The 17,311-nt window shown below is 42.4% G+C and overlaps 1 protein-coding gene across 1 annotated transcript in view; it reads left to right on the forward strand.

Moving 5' to 3' along the window:
- Positions 1-17,311, forward strand: part of LOC311064343 (tyrosine-protein phosphatase non-receptor type 4-like) — a gene marked incomplete at its 3' end in the record, with an annotated part of 77,027 nt that overhangs the window by 53,408 nt on the left and 6,308 nt on the right. The window contains exons 3-7 of the mRNA XM_084084175.1: positions 3,535-3,642; positions 4,959-5,001; positions 8,022-8,100; positions 11,259-11,303; positions 12,013-12,094. Coding sequence (XP_083940301.1) covers positions 3,535-3,642; positions 4,959-5,001; positions 8,022-8,100; positions 11,259-11,303; positions 12,013-12,094 — 357 coding nt within the window. The remainder of the gene's footprint in view (positions 1-3,534; positions 3,643-4,958; positions 5,002-8,021; positions 8,101-11,258; positions 11,304-12,012; positions 12,095-17,311) is intronic.

A 17,311-nucleotide genomic window follows, 5' to 3' on the forward strand; every position in this document is an offset into this window, starting at 1 on the left:
GAAAATAGCCCTTGCTAGCACCTTCAAAAATACAAAGGCCTGACTATTATTGCAGCACCACACCATCCACAACGTAGCCAAAAGTTTGCAGACTTATTGTCTTGCACAGTGATTTTAGGTAGCACAGGATTCAATTATTCAGGTAATGTTCTAATAACTTTTGACGAAATGCAAACAAATGCAAACTCTAAAAATAAAGCCTATGATCTTGTACAATATATGGCTGAAGCTGTGAATAGACAATGACGTGCATTGATGGCAGTATGGGCCTTTAAGTGTGAGTGTGTGCAGTGTGAAGTGAAGGTCCCTTTTTTTATCAGAACATCTCCCTCACTCTCTCAATCATTCTCTTTCTCAATGTCTCTCTCTGTTACTTTCTCTGTCCCTTTCTTATCCCCCTTTCACACACACACACACACACACACACACACACACACACACACACACACACACACACACACACACACACACACACACACACACACACACACACACACACACACACAGACACACAGTGCATTTCACTCAGTGTTGCTGGTTGATGAAGGCCGACACAAAGAGCGTTTGTCTTCCTCCGCTGCATCGTCAATCACGCCTTTTCTCTTCTTCCCCTGCTCACTCTGTCGTTCCCAGCCTCTTGGTTCCTCTCTCTCTCACTTTCGCTTTCACAGTCACTCCCAGGGTCTCTCACTCTTCATCCAACCAACTATCTGTCTGCTCTATTATGGAGTTTGCTGCTGTAGTTGGTTGTGCAAAAGAACATAAAGAGTGTGTGTGTGTGTGTGTGTGTTTGTGTGTGTGTGTAGGCGCTCCTCGCTCCATTTAAATAATGTATGGTTGTTTGCTTCTGCACTGGCAGCATTTGCACATTTGGCTCAGGCGCTTTCTGAATACCAGAGGAGACCAGGACACACACACACACACACACACACACATACACACACACACACACACACACACACACACACACACACACACACACACACACACACTGTGGCGACTAGTTTCCTGGGAGCACAGTATAAAAACTCCACAGTGGGCTCCCACATCCAGCCTGAAAAGCCACTTCATAGTAGGGGGTGCGACACACACACACACACACACACACACACACACACACACACACACACACACACACACACACACACACACACACACACACACACACACACACACACACACACACACACACACACACACACAGTCTCAGACATATCTATGAATAGCCCTCCATGAGGAAACATCAGATTAGAGGCCTGCGTGTTGCTTCACTTCCTCATTTGTGTCTGTGATCCCGGTCAGTCAGCAAATTATTCAGTCAGTCACCCGTTCAGTGAGTGATTCAGTCAGTCACATGTAGCCATCTAGTCGGGGCATTTTTATCAGCCAGTCAGTCATTTTTAAGTCAGTTAGTCAGGCAATTTAGTTTTGATTTTGTTTTCTTTAGTCCAGGGGTCTTCAACGTTTTCAGACCAAGGACCCCCTAGCTGAGAGAGAGATGAAGCAGGGACCTATCTATATTGTATAACATTTTGTTTCAGATTAAACTTTTTTTGTTTACTTGGTCTGCTCTTTGTTCCCTCTACACCTCTTTGCCAAAAATAGCAGATCTACAAGTTCACAACGCCTCGCGTTGCGAGGCGTTGTGAACTTGTAGATCGGCTATTTTTGGCTAAAGTTCTCCTCAGGAAAAGGGATGCTAGGGTTCAAGTGGTTAATGTAAAACTAGGGTTGTCCGATATTGGCTTTTTTACCGATAACCGATATACCGATATTGTCCAACTCTTAATTACCGATACCGATATCAACCGATACCGATATATGCGGGGATTATTGTGATTAGGGTAAGCTCAAATTTCATATCACACACACCATATACAGTAAGAACTCCTGTTACTTATTTATAAAGAAAAAAATAAAATAAAAAAAAAAAAAAAATTTTTTTTTTTCAAAAACCGATACCGATATTTTCCCGATATCAATTTTTATGCTAATATCGGCCGATAATATCGGGAGGCCGATAATATCGGACAACCCTATGTAAAACATAAAAATCATATCGCACAAAGATTTGGCGGACCCCCTGTAGTAACTCTGAGGACCCCCTAAGGGTCCCGGACCCCCTGCTGAAGACCCCTGCTTTAGTCAGTCTGGTCACTTGGTCTGCCATTTATTTAGCCAATCACTCTGCCTGCTAGCCAGTCAGTCAATCAATCAACCAACAACTCAGTTAGCTACTGAGCTACTGACACTGTTGAAGGTGTTTTGTGCCCAGAATGGCCAAAGACAGTTTGTCGGTTTTTCAGTCCTCACTCTGTCCATCTTTATGTACTGAATATTAGGGTCAAATGCTCTGCTTACATAAAGCTCACTCACTCACTCACTCAAATACAATGTTGGATTGTGGCTGCATGGATTACATAGAGGCATGCATACGGGTAAATCAGAGTCTACTCTCACTTAACAAGGGTTTGGCATCAGACAGCTCTCTCTCGCACACCACACACACACACACACCCCATGCGCACACACAGAAATGAGAGCCTGACTTTAGTCCCACTGGGGTGCATGTCAACATGCCATCAGCTGTTGAGTGCCATTTGGTTTGATTTCCTAGTAAACACACACACACACACACACACACACACACACACACACACACACACACACACACACACACACACACACACACACACACACACACACACACACACACACACACACACACTCACACACACAATCTGCTGTGATGTAATAGGTGTCATTAGGGGAGAGGGATAATAAGATGGTGCGTGGATGGTATGTAGGTAGATAGTTAGTTCTCCCCTGGGAACTCTTGTTACTAAGTTCCCCTCTCCCTCACCTCAACACTGCCACCCCTCTCCCCCACAACCCCTCTCTCTCTCTCTCTCTCTCTCTGAATCTCTCCGTTACTCTGTCCATCTCTGACTTAATCGCTCTCGCCCAATTAATGTAATTTGTTAGTTCATTTGTACCGGGCACCATGTACAAAATCCCAAGCAATGAGAAAGGATTCTTTGTACCAGATTTTGCTCATTTTCATGCATGTCGTCCCGACACACCCTCTCTACCTCTCTTGAGAAGTACATGTAGATTCATTATCTGACATGATGTTAGTGTTCCACACGATAAACAATCTCTTTTTCTCCTCCCTGCTGCCATACACACCTCCCTCCCAATTCATTTTAATTTAGTACGAAAATATAAAACCTCAAAGCGGGTTTTCTGATCAAATTATGTTTAGAGACAGAGTATGGCCATATGTAAATAATACCATACAAATACCTCTCACTGTGTGTGGCTCTCTCTCTCTCTCTCTCACACACACACACACACACACACACACACACACACACACACACACACACACACACACACACACACACACACACACACACACACACACACACACACACACACACACACACACACACACACACCCTGGGGTGGATATGGTGGTGTGTTTGTTTCACTGGTCTAATGCAGTGTAACATGATGTTTCTCCTTTTGCAGAAGTCAGACCATGGTCAGGTGCTGCTGGACGCTGTCTTTAAACACCTGGAGCTGACTGAGAGAGATTACTTTGGCCTTCACCTGACTGACGACTCCTCAGACACACCGGTCAGTATCACTGTGTGTGTGTGTGTGTGTGTGTGTGTGTGTGTGTGTGTGTGTGTGTGTGTGTGTGTGTGTGTGTGTGTGTGTGTGTGTGTGTGTGTGTGTGTGTGTGTGTGTGTGTGTGTGTGTGTGTGTGTGTGTGTGTGTGTGTGTGTGTGTGTGTGTGTGTGTGTGTGTGTGTGTGTGTGTGTGAGTGTGTGTGTGTGTGTTAGAAGTTCTGGCCTCCCTTTTCCTGTTGTCTCCTGTGCGGTGCGCATTACCCGAGATAAATCCACTGGTCTCCGCTAGGGGCAGTAGAGACCTAAATTAAAAAGCTGCCCATTGTTGCCTTGAGGCAGGCACTGATGCATGCATTTTATCAACCATGCCTAGTAGGCTACATCTACCCCGCGCCGCCGATCCGACCAATATGCCCATATGGAGATCTCTGTATCTGTCAGTCCTTGTCCCTTTTATGCCAATATGGAGATCCCTGATGTTATCAGTAAATGTCCATATGTGGGCATGTCCCCTTTTGTGCCCATGTCCCCTTTTGTGCCCATATATGGAGCTGACTGATTTGTTTGCGCGTGATACCACAACGACATATTGAGGTTAGATAGCTCACTCCATATTTGCGTAGCTGCATTGAGAACAACTTATATGGTAATACTAATGGCTTAGTTGTAGTGACATGAGCGTGACCACGTGGTCCGGCCGGCCGGTCCTCCCTTAAGCCAATTTTAATAAAGGAGACAAGTGGGTGTGTGTATGTATGTACGTGTGTGTGTGTGTGTGTGTGTGTGTGTGTGTGTGTGTGTGTGTGTGTGTGTGTGTGTGTGTGTGTGTGTGTGTGTGTGTGTGTGTGTGTGTGTGTGTGTGTGTGTGTGTGTGTGTGTGTGTATGTATGTATGTATATATGTATATATGTATATATATATATATATATATGTATGTATAATTGATGCACTGATAAGTTTCAAATGAATAATAAAATACACATTACAGGTCAACTCAACCAGCTAGCACACACTCCAATGCACATTTTAAGGAGGGTTAGCATATGTCTATGCGTGTGTGTGTTATTGTGTTATTTATCTCTGACAAGCTGTTCTAAAGTCAAGATGTTTGAGCTGTAAATGTCATTAAGTGTAAATATTCAACTACCTCGTGTGTGTGTGTGAGAGCGAGCCTGTGCAACTATGAATACAGTGTTAATGTGTGTCTGGCAGGCGTGTGTGTGTAGCTGACTGAGCTGGTAGTGAATTATTGAGGCAGTGTAGTAGTGCAGTGGAAGTGTTATGGTGTCTCTTAAGTCTCTTCTCATCAATGTTTTACAGCGCTGGCTGGATCCCAACAAGCCCATCAGGAAGCAGTTAAAAAGTAGGTGAACTCTTCACACGTGCCACCTTAAACAAACACTTCCCTGTCCACTTTAAACAGTCATCTGAATGTCCAAAAATCCAAGAGCCACCGACTTCATTCCACCTTGGCCATTCATGTAACCAATTTCCACCTGGCAGCCCTACTTTGGGCATGTCATTATAGTAGGGATGTCCGATTTTATCGGCCTCCCGATATTATCGGCCGATATTAGCATAAAAATTGATATCGGGAAAATATCGGTATCGGTTTTTGAAAAAAATTTTTTTTTTTTTTTTTTTTTTTTGCTTTATAAATAAGTTACAGGAGTTTTTACTGTATATGGTGTGTGTGATATGAAATTTGAGCTTACCCTAATCACAATAATCCCCGCATATATCGGTATCGGTTGATATCGGTATCGGTAATTAAGAGTTGGACAATATCGGTATATCGGTTATCGGTAAAAAAGCCAATATCGGACAACCCTACATTATAGGCAACATTTAAAAAAAAAAATCAAGATAAAAAGGAAACAAGAAATTTAAAAACAGAAATTCTAAAAATAGCAAACCTACTCTAGATCGTCTATTTTTGATTAGCCGAAGTATAAAATAGGGCTTAAGTGGTTAATAAAATAAATAACCCACCTTAAGTGATGGGTTTTAAGTCAACCGTCTCCAGTCCACTTAAGGCATGATTCAAAATTCAGAATTTTCCTCCAGCGATGATTAAACTCCACTTCAACTCTGCTCTTGTTTTTGATAATAATGAGTAATAGAATGTGTAACTTGCAGAACAATTAAGGAGAAGACATCAGAAATCCTCCCGCGGCTGCAGTTGAACTGTGATTCAACTCAGTGTTTTTGTTAGCTACTCATTGAAATGAATGGAAAGAAGTGCACAGTATTTCATTGTTTTCTTGTTTTGTTTTTTTCACAATAAGGAGGTCGAATTCTTGCTGAATGTGTTGGTCTACATATTTTCGCTTGCATATTCTGCCTGCAGTTTTGGCTACTTATGAAGCCCTTTTTGCATATAACAAGTATAAACACAGCTATAAAATGTGGATCTAAGCAGGACAGTGTCCTAGCCAAACGTGTGCCACTTCGACTTATTGCTCAAACACTAGAAGACTTTTACAACTGTGACGAGACTCGATCACACATTTAATGACTGGCCTTCGCCGATTGTAATCATTGACAAGCACACTCCATGAGAGGTGCACACACTTGCCAGGGAGCTCGGATTGGGCATCACAATAAATAAACAGGATGACGTTCAGTTTTGTTTAAACATGTTTGATATAATCACGATGGGTCCGAGGCTTGATCAGGAGGTGACATTTGAATCCTAATCCCTTGCCACACTACAAGATAACATCCATGATAACGGCCATGGTGAGCTGCCCTATTTTGCACAAACCGGTGCATATCTTATCAGTCGTCAAAGGGAGAGCAACTCTTTTGGCAACACTAAGATGATAGTGAGATAGTCCTTGGCTGTGTCTTTGAGATTATATAGTAATTGATGCGGGTATCCCAGCCATGACAGGTCAGATGATATCTGGACCCAGAGCAGTTTGAAGGTGGAGACTCTATTGATGCATTGTTGTCCAGATATTGTTGTAGATGGTGGAGAGGGAATATTGTCCTCTCCATATCCATGGTCTTAAATCTAGTTATAGTCACTGAAAAGTCCCTCTCCCCGTTCTTCTGCTGAATCCACAGCCGTCTAGGTACAGTTGGTACAGAACCAAACTATGTATGATACATTTTAAAACTTTAAGCAATCAGGAAATTATTTGAATGAATAAAATGTTATTTGAACTAATCTGTATGTTGATACGGTATTACTTGAAGTACATCTGCAGTGGATAGAGGTGGTCTCCCTACTCTTCCATTGAGACATTTTGATCCTGGTGTCCGGTAGGACACCTACTGGATTACAAGTAATACCGCCTGAATCTGCGTTCAATATCTCCCCTGGTCAAGTGGTGGTTGCCTCTTGCATGAGCGGTACAAATGTGGTCTTTTTTGTGAGGGCAATCCAGGTTTGAATCCCGCATAGGACATAAAAGTTACAGATTTAAACGCATATGAGCGTCAACATCAACAACTTCCTTCTCAGTTCTTCTAAAGCGGACCTTTCTAAGTCCCAAAGATGGTCTCTAAGTGACTGTCAATACGTAACACTTATCAGAACAGCAATGGATAGTTCCTACCCCAACAAACCCACATATTGTATTCTCGGACAATAGCCACATTCACCCTGATACACAGCACCTAACCAAGCCACAATAGCCAAGTCTGTAACTTAATAGAGGACTCGGCTCATCGACAATGGTGCTCTGCAGGCGGACCTTGGAAGTAGGGCTGTCACGGTTACGAAATTTAAGTTGACGATTAATTGTCATATAAATAATTGCAATTAGCCTAACGATTTAATAATAAAAAATCACACCCTGTGTGAAGGAAGCGGTGCCTTTGATGAGCCCCGTATTGATGTTGTCATCAATATTTGTTTATGGGACAAACACACACCCGGACAGACACACGGACACACGGACAAAGTCAGATATAGAGCGGTTGGTACCGCTAAAAATGTTAAAAATCTGTTTGCCTTGTAGGCTTTGAAGGCAGAAATTGCACAGGGCAGAAATGACAAATAAATAACTTAATTATACAAAGAAATTACTGACATATTTAATAATTTTAAATACATTTGAAAAAAATGTAAGAGTAGCAGAAATAGCTGATCTACAAGCTTACAACACGCCACTTCGTGACACTTTGTGACACGTCATTTCAGATCTGCTATTTCTGATTATTCAATATTTTAAAATATAGGAACGCTTTTCAACATGGAAACAATTTTTGACGATTACGACGATTATGCAAAAATAATTGCGATTATCTCAAATAATTGAGGATTAGACGATTATGTAGTCATCATTGTTGTGACAGGCCTACTTGGAAGATAATAATGCTTTTTCCTTTTTTTTTTCTCATCTCTTGACTGTCTTAACATGGTGTCTACAGGAGGCTCTCCCCATAACCTGAGCTTCAGAGTCAAATTCTTTGTGACAGACCCCGGCAAACTTCAGGAAGAGTACACACGGTAAGAACCAACCACAGGAACCGGTTTCGAGCTCCATGAACATTGTGCCGTATGCAGCATTCACATACACCAGTCATTCGCAACCTTTTTTTTATTTCAAGGCCCCCCCTGGTGTGATTTGCATTAGGCTACGGATATTGATGCAATATTTTACCTCTGGAACCCCAAAGTACACAGTAAAATCCAAATTGACAAATTGACTCTGAGAGTGTACAAATGCAACCAAATGGACCATTATGGGTCCATTTGGTTCCATTTGTACACTTCAATTAATCATTAATTAATTGAATTCTGAGATAGGTAAAAAATAGCCCCATGGGACCTTACAGGGAGCATACAGACAGATGCTTTCCCGGTTTTAATGGGTTAAAGGCAAACTTCGCGGATTTTAGGGATTAACAGCCTAAATCCCTTCTGACGTGAGATCAATAATACCCTAAGTTTTCTGTGTATTTCAGCTTTTGGGGAAATGTTGGCGGTGGTAGCCATTTTTTTTCACAGGGGCCAGTTTCGAAGTGCAGCCACGAATTTAACCCCTTGTTAGAGCCAAATCTGGGTTGAACGTGATTAGTGGTGCTCCCTCTGGTGTTCGGATTGTGGACGTTATTGACGTTTTTGAAGTAGTTTGACAGGTACATGGGTGACTTTGTGGCGTAGTCGTGTATCTTGTAGACCAGGCCCATTGCAAGTTGCTGTACTCTGTCCTCTACCCTGAGCCATCCCACCCTAGCAAAATGAGCAGGGGTTAAATGAGTTGCAGATGTAAGGCCAAGCAGTAGCCTGACCAGTTTGTCCCGCTCTAAATGGGTTAAACAAATCATCTGGGGAACCCCCTAGGGGTCCCGACCCACAGGTTGAGAACCACTGTGCTAATCAGCCTAAATGGTCGGGGGTAGATCATGGAGGATTTGTTGAAAGGAGAATGGGTAATCCCTCCATTAGCTTGAACTATTTCATTCTTTTTTTTTTTGTGATGGTGGGACAGAGTAGGCGGCTGGGACAAATGCTTGGTTTTTAAAGAGGGTTAGAGTGTTGTCTTACCTGTACTTTCTCGCACAATTTCTCTGTATCTTATAATGCTGTGTGATGCACTTTGTAACTCTATTTTAAAAAGTGCTACACAGATAAAGTGTATTATTATTATTATTATTAGTCTTGCGTTGCCAGATCATCAGAGATCTCCGTCAGGTGACATCTAAATTCAGTGTAGTTGCTAAAACTGTGGGCGGGGGGTGAATTATTCAGACATTTAAAAAGAAAGACTTTAAGGTGGTCTTTAATATTAGGGCAGTGACAGGTTTCCAAAGCAGCAGGCGTAGGTTTGTTAACGGCCATTCTCGTCGCTGTTCTAGCAATCTGACTGGGCAGCAGTGCGTGACTGCTGTGACCCAACTTTAGTCCCCGACCCAGTCTTTGAGAAACACTGCTCTGGCCCTGACTGAGCCATACGACCAGCTCCTGGTGGATTTACAAACACTTACACTCACAGTCCTCACGTTAGGATCAACATACTGGAGCAGATTTAACATCATGCCGGGTACCTGCCACTGAACAAGGCACTCTGTAAAGCCTGATTTATACTTAGTTGTGCACCAGTATCGTGTTGTAACAACTTGTAGACCGACTGTTTTCGGTGCACGGCACTGGCGCCTAACTAAGTATAAATCAGGCTTACGGTTATCAAGGGGAACAGAACAACGCAGGTTGTTGATTTGGGTTGAAATCTGTCACTTTCAGCATGATCTTCAATATCAATTTGAGGGCTAGCCTCGTCATAGAAAACCAATAATACATTAGGTTGGGGGGGGGGGGGGGGGGGGGGGGGGGGGCGCAGGAGGATTGCGAAAGGCCATTGTACAAAATGTGGTTGAGGTCACATTTGGTGCGAGAACTCAAACTTTTAGAATTCGATTTCCTTCCCTCAACCACAGTCATCAAAACATACTCTGACTCCAATCACGTTGAAACCGCAAAGTTCACCAGAGCCACAGTCTTTAGACACATTTTAAGAACTGTTTGTTTGTGTTGCTGACGTCCTGTGATTGCAACCATTGCCACACGCACGTCCCCCAGTCTCTCCGGTTATAGTTAAGGGGTGTAGCCGCTAATTCACTGCATTAAATCATGGGATATAGAGAAAGAATGGATACTTGTCTTTTTAAGCTATTTTCATGCTGTTACAGCTCATTAAGATGGTAAACAGCGGGTGGAATAATATATGAGAGAGTGTATGATTTGTGACACGGAGTGAAACCCACACAATAATGTGAGTCTGTGGTCTGAACTATCACGCCCCCTCTCCGCCTCCTGCGTATTTGATCCAGTTCAGCTAAGCCGGGGGTTCCCAACTTGGGGGTCCCTTGGGAGTCCTGTGACGCCATACCTCACGCAAATAATATGTATTTAATTATGTGCCCGTTATACTGCTTTGGGCAGTTGAAAACAGACTTCAATAGCCCACTTAACAACAGTATTCTAGCGACTCAAGTCATTAACACCTTCTATTCAGAATCAACGACGACAGTTATAAAGCCATCAATGCATTGTGAGTAACTCACCGCCCCCCTCCCCGCCCCCCCCAGTCTGTCTTTAACCAGGTTGCCCAGTCAATGCCATTAACATGCAAGACCGCAGCACACTTGCTATGGAATGTTGCTTAAACATACTACTACCTTCCAATAAGCATGTCGGAGATAAAGGCAACCATGTAGCAGTCCCAAAAATGGAACGTTTGTCCAGAGTCCCTCATGAACAGAACATTGTCCTACGTTCAACAGTCATGATTTAATAGAGAGAGAGAGAAATCAGCCGGTGTTCTTTTGGTCTTTTCATTCACGCAAAAACTTCTGACACAGAGAAGAGAGGCAGATGGAAACGGATGATCTGCTGTGGCGATGGGAAGTAGCCAAAAGAAGAAGAAGTAGAAGATTCATGCAAAAACTATTCCTTTAGTAGCAATAACTGGGGTGATAGATTAATTAATTGTCTCATGTGGCTCTTGATTAATACTACCTGTGGGCTGACGGGTGTCCATTGTTTTCACACATAAAGTAACAACAGACAGCTCCAGCAAAGATGTCTGATAACTGGTTTAATCCAACTGCTTTGGGTCAGTTAATTAGCCTCTTGTATTAATCTGACATCTGTTCTCTCCTCAGGTACCAATATTTTCTCCAGATCAAGCAGGATATATTAACTGGAAGGTGAGTTTGTGTTGTCGTCATTATAATCATTGTTATAGGAGCTGCCGGTATTGACCTTAAGGGTTTTCCATACCTAAACGATAACTATAACGACAACAACAGTGGTGAATGATTTCGTCGGCATCACTTTCAGAGTGATTTGATGAACGTTAGAAACACTCACAGCCAGTCAGCAACTCAGCATCCATCCAGATGTACAGGGCATCACGTTCAACATGTTTACAGAACGTTACCGTTCATCAGTTGTGGATGGACACATCGTTATCATTATAGTTATATCGTTCTCGATGTGGACGGTCCTTTGAAAAACCTCCCACTCTGCCAAGAAATGTTGGACTACAATTTATGTCCATACACAAACATTTGGGTTTCAAAGATATGGAATAGTATGCAAAGCTAAGTAAAAGTTATCTACGAATGTATATACAATACTATGTACAGATATATACAATATATGTAGTATATATACATGCACAATATATACTGTGCGTGTATATCTATCTATTTGTCATCATATTCTTTCTCTTTTCAGTTTTTTTTTACCATTTTATTGCTTTTTATTAGTAGTATTACTACAGCAACAATTAGGTTAATGTACATGTAAAACGCTTCCTATTGAAAATACCCAAACTGTACTAGCTTTTTTATTGATCCATGATGCTAAATCAACTGTGTGTGTGTGTTCGTGCATGCTTGTGGTTTCCTCCAGATTGCCGTGTCCGCACAACACAGCCGCGCTTCTGGCATCGTATGCCGTTCAGTGTAAGTACCGCTTCCCCGATGCACACACTGTAGATAACAAATAGAATGCCATTCATTAGGTCTCTCTTTAGCAGCACACGCACGCTGTTTAAATGTAATGATTGTGGTCCCTTCCAGTGCATTTGTGGTTTGTGCGCCGAACTATTAGAATTCCATTAGGGTTTGTTTCAGTGGTAGCTGAAATGATCAAGCATGGATAGAAATTTTCTTCAGTGTACCAGCTTGTGGCTAGTGTTGTTTCAACCTGGGGCTATTGCTAAAGATTCCTCACTGGGACAAAATGGTATGTGGGGCCTGCCGAGATCCGGTAGATGCACTTAACTGAATTGTGGAGCAGTTACAATATAACAGCATTATTCTACTTAAATTGCTCTAGGTTATACTTTTAAGCTTTCATCATGGATTCGGGTATGGGCTTAGTCTCATACTCGGGGGACACATTGGTAGCATATTGGTTTGCAGGGGTGGAACCTTGGGATTTCCATTTACAGCAGAGCATCGAGACCAGCATGTTCCCTGGGACCATTGTCAGATTGTTTTGTGTGACGCTGTAGTATGATCAAGTAGGCCATTACATTTGCGGGGGAAAAAACACAAACATTTAGAATATGGAGATGTTTCTGCCCGAGAGCAACGATATGTTGAGAAACACTGCAGTGGACAAGGCCAAGCCTAAGTCAGTAGTATAGTGTGGTGGTAATAGCATTTAGTCTCAACTCTAATCTGATCTACTGTGGTGATTTAGCATTTAGCCCAAGGGTTTGCTGACTGGGCCCTCTGTCATCATATTGGCTTGAATAATGACTTGTGACATGCCAGCTTCTGTCTGTGTGCATTTCTCTCCTCTCTCTCTGTCTCTCTTTGTCTCTTTTTCGTGCTTGCTGTCTTTCTCTGTTGTCTTTTTCTCATCTCATTTGTGTTTTCTTTGCGGTGTGTATCACTCTTGTTTCTCTCTCTCTCTCATACCCCCACTCTGCCTCACTGTCACTCTGTCCTCTACATCGCTGGGGCAGTGTTGCCATGTCTGCTTATTATAAGCGACTTTGGGCTTCTTTTTCTGTAAAGTTGCTTGTAAATATTGGTAGTTGCAGGTTGCGTTTTTTTTTTCCTTAAGTGTGCTTATTTGGGTTTGCTTCCAATTTTTTAATTTATTATTTAAACCAGTGGTTCTCAAATATTTTCATGTCATTTGTCCCTAACCCTCATGTAAAATGTTTTGTACCAGTGAGCCCCCTACCAGATTTGTGTTGTTAGAATGTTTCAAAATAAATCACAGAAATGTGTGAGGGGAGGAATTAATTTCCATAATAAAAAAAAGAAAGAAAGAAAAAGGGGTTAAAAATGATTGGCTACTCTAAATAAAACATTTTGAAAATAGCAGATCTATATAATCTCACAATGTTGCGATATGACGCATTGTGAACTGGTAGATCATCTATTTTCAAATAGCCAATGTATACAGTATATAGGTTTAAAGTGCTCATCTGGCCTAGTCACTTCTTTTGGGCTTGTTTTCCTAGACCTGGCTACTTATTTCTCTCCCAAAATCTGGCAACTCTGCTCTGGAGCATTTCATGGGAGATTTCACTGCTATATAGGTCAGAGAAGAGATGTTAACTTGGCTACCAATGATAGGCATGACCGCATACACACACACACACACACACACACACACACACACACACACACACACACACAGACACACACACACACACACACACACACACACACACACACACACACACACACACACACACACACACACACACACACACACACACACACACACACACACATTAGCTGGGTCTATGTCCGCATTGTCAGTTATCTTAATGCTAGGCCAGGGCAGATTATGAAGATAAACGTTTGCTTTGGGAAAAAGGACTTGAAGCAGCTGCTATGCTGCTAACTCAGTTAGCTCAGCCTGAGTGCTGAGACTGAGCAAATGACATTCATCCCAAGGTTTGCATTCTGAAAACAATACAAAAATGTTTTTTGGGGGGTAATAGAATTACATTTTGGAAATAAATAAGAAAACTGCCAATAATGCCTCAGTAATAAATGACCCCATCCTCAGATATGTTAGCATTCTGTTAGAAAAGATAAGAGCTGGTAGTGATAACATTCTTTACTTATATTTGGTAACTGTGGAACAGAAGTCGTCACAAAAGAAAGAGACAGGAAAGGGTTTTTGTACTACCGCAAACATGCAATGTGCATCTATGGCAAATCTTTCCTAACGGAGGGTATGACATATTCCCTTCTCAAACGGTGTGCTGTGAGACAAGTCGAAGTAGGCCTTGGGAGTTTGTGCAAACAACACATTATTATTGCAATATATACAACATTAAAAGAAAGTTATGAATAGTACTATATCAGTGCTTTGTGTGCACTCATTTCCCAATACAGGGGCAAATTCTATACCCTAAAAACACATTATATTATATAGTTTTTTCAACCTGCGGTTCCTATTTTGCATGTCATTGTAAGTGACCATTTTAAATGCAATAATTTATTTATTTGATTTATTTATCCCCCCCCCCCAAACCCCCCCCCCAGCAGAAATAGAGGATCTACAGGCTCACAACGCATCGCTTGTGTGCCTTGAGATTCTGATTCTGACACAGAGTTTGAACCGCTGCCTTTAGTGATCAGCCCACTTGTTCCATTGTATTGTCAACACAGTTGAGTTGACATGAAAATCCATACATGGAGAGTTGAAGAACTAGCCACGGCTTTGAGGTTCCTATGTACTGTCAATGAAAAATATATATATTGGGAGCCTAAGCTAAAGTATCTTTCTTTTCTTCTTTGTTATTGACTTGACTACAACTCTGTATGGATTTGTCTTGCAAATGGATAGATATCTGACCAAAAACCACCCTGTCAGCTGTGGACTGAGCTTCATTATCGCACATGTTAAGTCATGTTAAAACGGTGACACCAGCAAAAGGCGTCCAACTTTATCTCTTCACCAGGATGATACTTAAAGCTACGGTATCGACTTGAAGCTACTTGTATGTCTCCCTGGAGCTCCAAGCACATCAATAGGAGGGTTAGTTAGAATTGATTCTCTGGTCAATATGCTTAGACTACAGGGCAACAGGTTAGTCCAGGGAGTACTTGTGTGACTAGAGGCTGATTTTACATCCAACCACTAAGCTACAATAGCGTCCAGGATGTTTATACGCAGACACACACACACACACACACACACACACACACACACACACACACACACACACACACACACACACACACACACACACACACACACACACACACACACACACACACACACACACACAGTCTGTCTCTCTCTCTCTCTCTCTCTCTGTGCGACACTTTTGTATGATGAAGTAGGGCATTCATGTACGAAATGATATGGCATTCAAACTTGTATCACAGTGTGTATGTACGGTACGTTTGTGTTTTCACCTGTTCTACACCGTTCTACATTCGTTCTCTCTTGAGAAACAAAAGTCCCTTTTTCGAATGAAAAAGACAACGGCCTGACTCTGCACAGATCCTGAAAAATATGCGTGAGTGTGCACGTGTGTTTGCGTTCATCAGTGAGTGTGTTATGGTACCTCCCTCGTTCCACGCAGGTCCGTGCGGTGCGGTTCAAATAACACCATGTGTTAGTGGCTTCACATAACACCATAATGCGCATCATTGACGCTTTCTGTCACAGCCTTTATGGATCTAAGACAGTAGTCCTCACCTTTTTTGGACCCCAAAATGTATAGGTATTTGGCTGCGGACCCCCCATATGAAAAGGTTTTGGTTCCAGGGACCCCCAGAAGAGAAGATTTGTGTTCCAAAACATTATTCAACATTTTCGATATTTTTCAAATAATTTCAAAAATAGCTGATGTAAAAGATCTGTACAAGATCAAGCTGTGAGCTGCTGCTATTTTTGAATAGCACACTCCTGGGTATATCTATTTTTAACCTTGCTATGGACCCTGTTGGGAATAAACCGGCCATTTATTTTAATTATTTGATATGTAATCTGACTGAATGCCAAATACTGTAGATCAAAATCTCTCTCTCTGTCTCTCTTCCTCTCTCTTTTTCTCTCTCTCTCAGAGGACTCTGTACATTACTAGAGATTTGTCATTTCTCCCTTTTTCCCACATGGATCACACTTTCATTTTCTATCCGTGATTGATCAAAGACCGTAATGTTGTTGATGTTATGTTTCCCGCTATTTTTAGACATGTTTAGATGCTTTCTGGCCATCTGCTACAGTATATGGAACACACACACACACACACACCAACCACCCATGCGATGAGATAACCCTCGGCAACTCATTTGTTTGTTCCTAGCAGATTGTCCTTGCAAGTTCTTTTTTGATCAATCAACTTGATCTATAGCATATTGGCTCACACACGCACACGCGCACATGCACACGCACACACACACACACACACACACACACACACACACACACACACACACACACACACACACACACACACACACACACACACACACACACACACACACACACACACACACACACCATCATCCTATTGGCTCTGGGTCTAATGGCTTTTGACCATATTCACACGGCAGCCATTCTTCTCTTGCATTATACAACACTCCCCCAAGTTCCCAAGATGTAAGAGCAAAATGGCCGCCATAATGGTCAAGAGGCCGCCTAGCCAAGCAGTCTTAAGCAGCCTGATTTATACTTTGTCATACGACCGTGTCTAAATGAAGCATTATTTGTTATAGTGTAAGTTCCTGCTGTGTACAACATCTCTATTGATAAGCTGGAAGTCCATGTGTTCACATGTGCAGGCATGTAAGAACAGGCTACACAGACATACACGCAACCGATGGCATGCCTGCCCAGTAGTGATGCGCGGGTCGGGTTTTTTCATGACCCGCCCCGCCCCGCCACGGAACGCAACCCGCCTCAACCCGCCCCGCGAACCCATATATAAATCTATGGCTCAACCCGCCCCGCGACCCGCGATTTTTTTTTTATTCTGTAAAATTATGGTTAGAAAATAATCCCCAAGTGTATTCAAACTGTTTTATTGTTATTATTCGTATTCTTATTAGGAATAAAGACAAAACAAGAGCATGTTATTATATATTATTTTTTTGCGTGTGAGAGCGTGTGACCCGCTCACCCTCAGCCCGCATCATTTTCTCCGAAATTCTGACTTGACCCACCCGCGCCGCGGGTTGACCCGCGGGTCCCGCGGGTTACGGGTCAACCCGCGCAT

The sequence above is a fragment of the Gymnoscopelus microlampas genome (genome assembly GCF_963454915.1).
Source record: "Gymnoscopelus microlampas genome assembly, chromosome: 17".
In the NCBI taxonomy this organism is placed as follows: domain Eukaryota; kingdom Metazoa; phylum Chordata; class Actinopteri; order Myctophiformes; family Myctophidae; genus Gymnoscopelus; species Gymnoscopelus microlampas.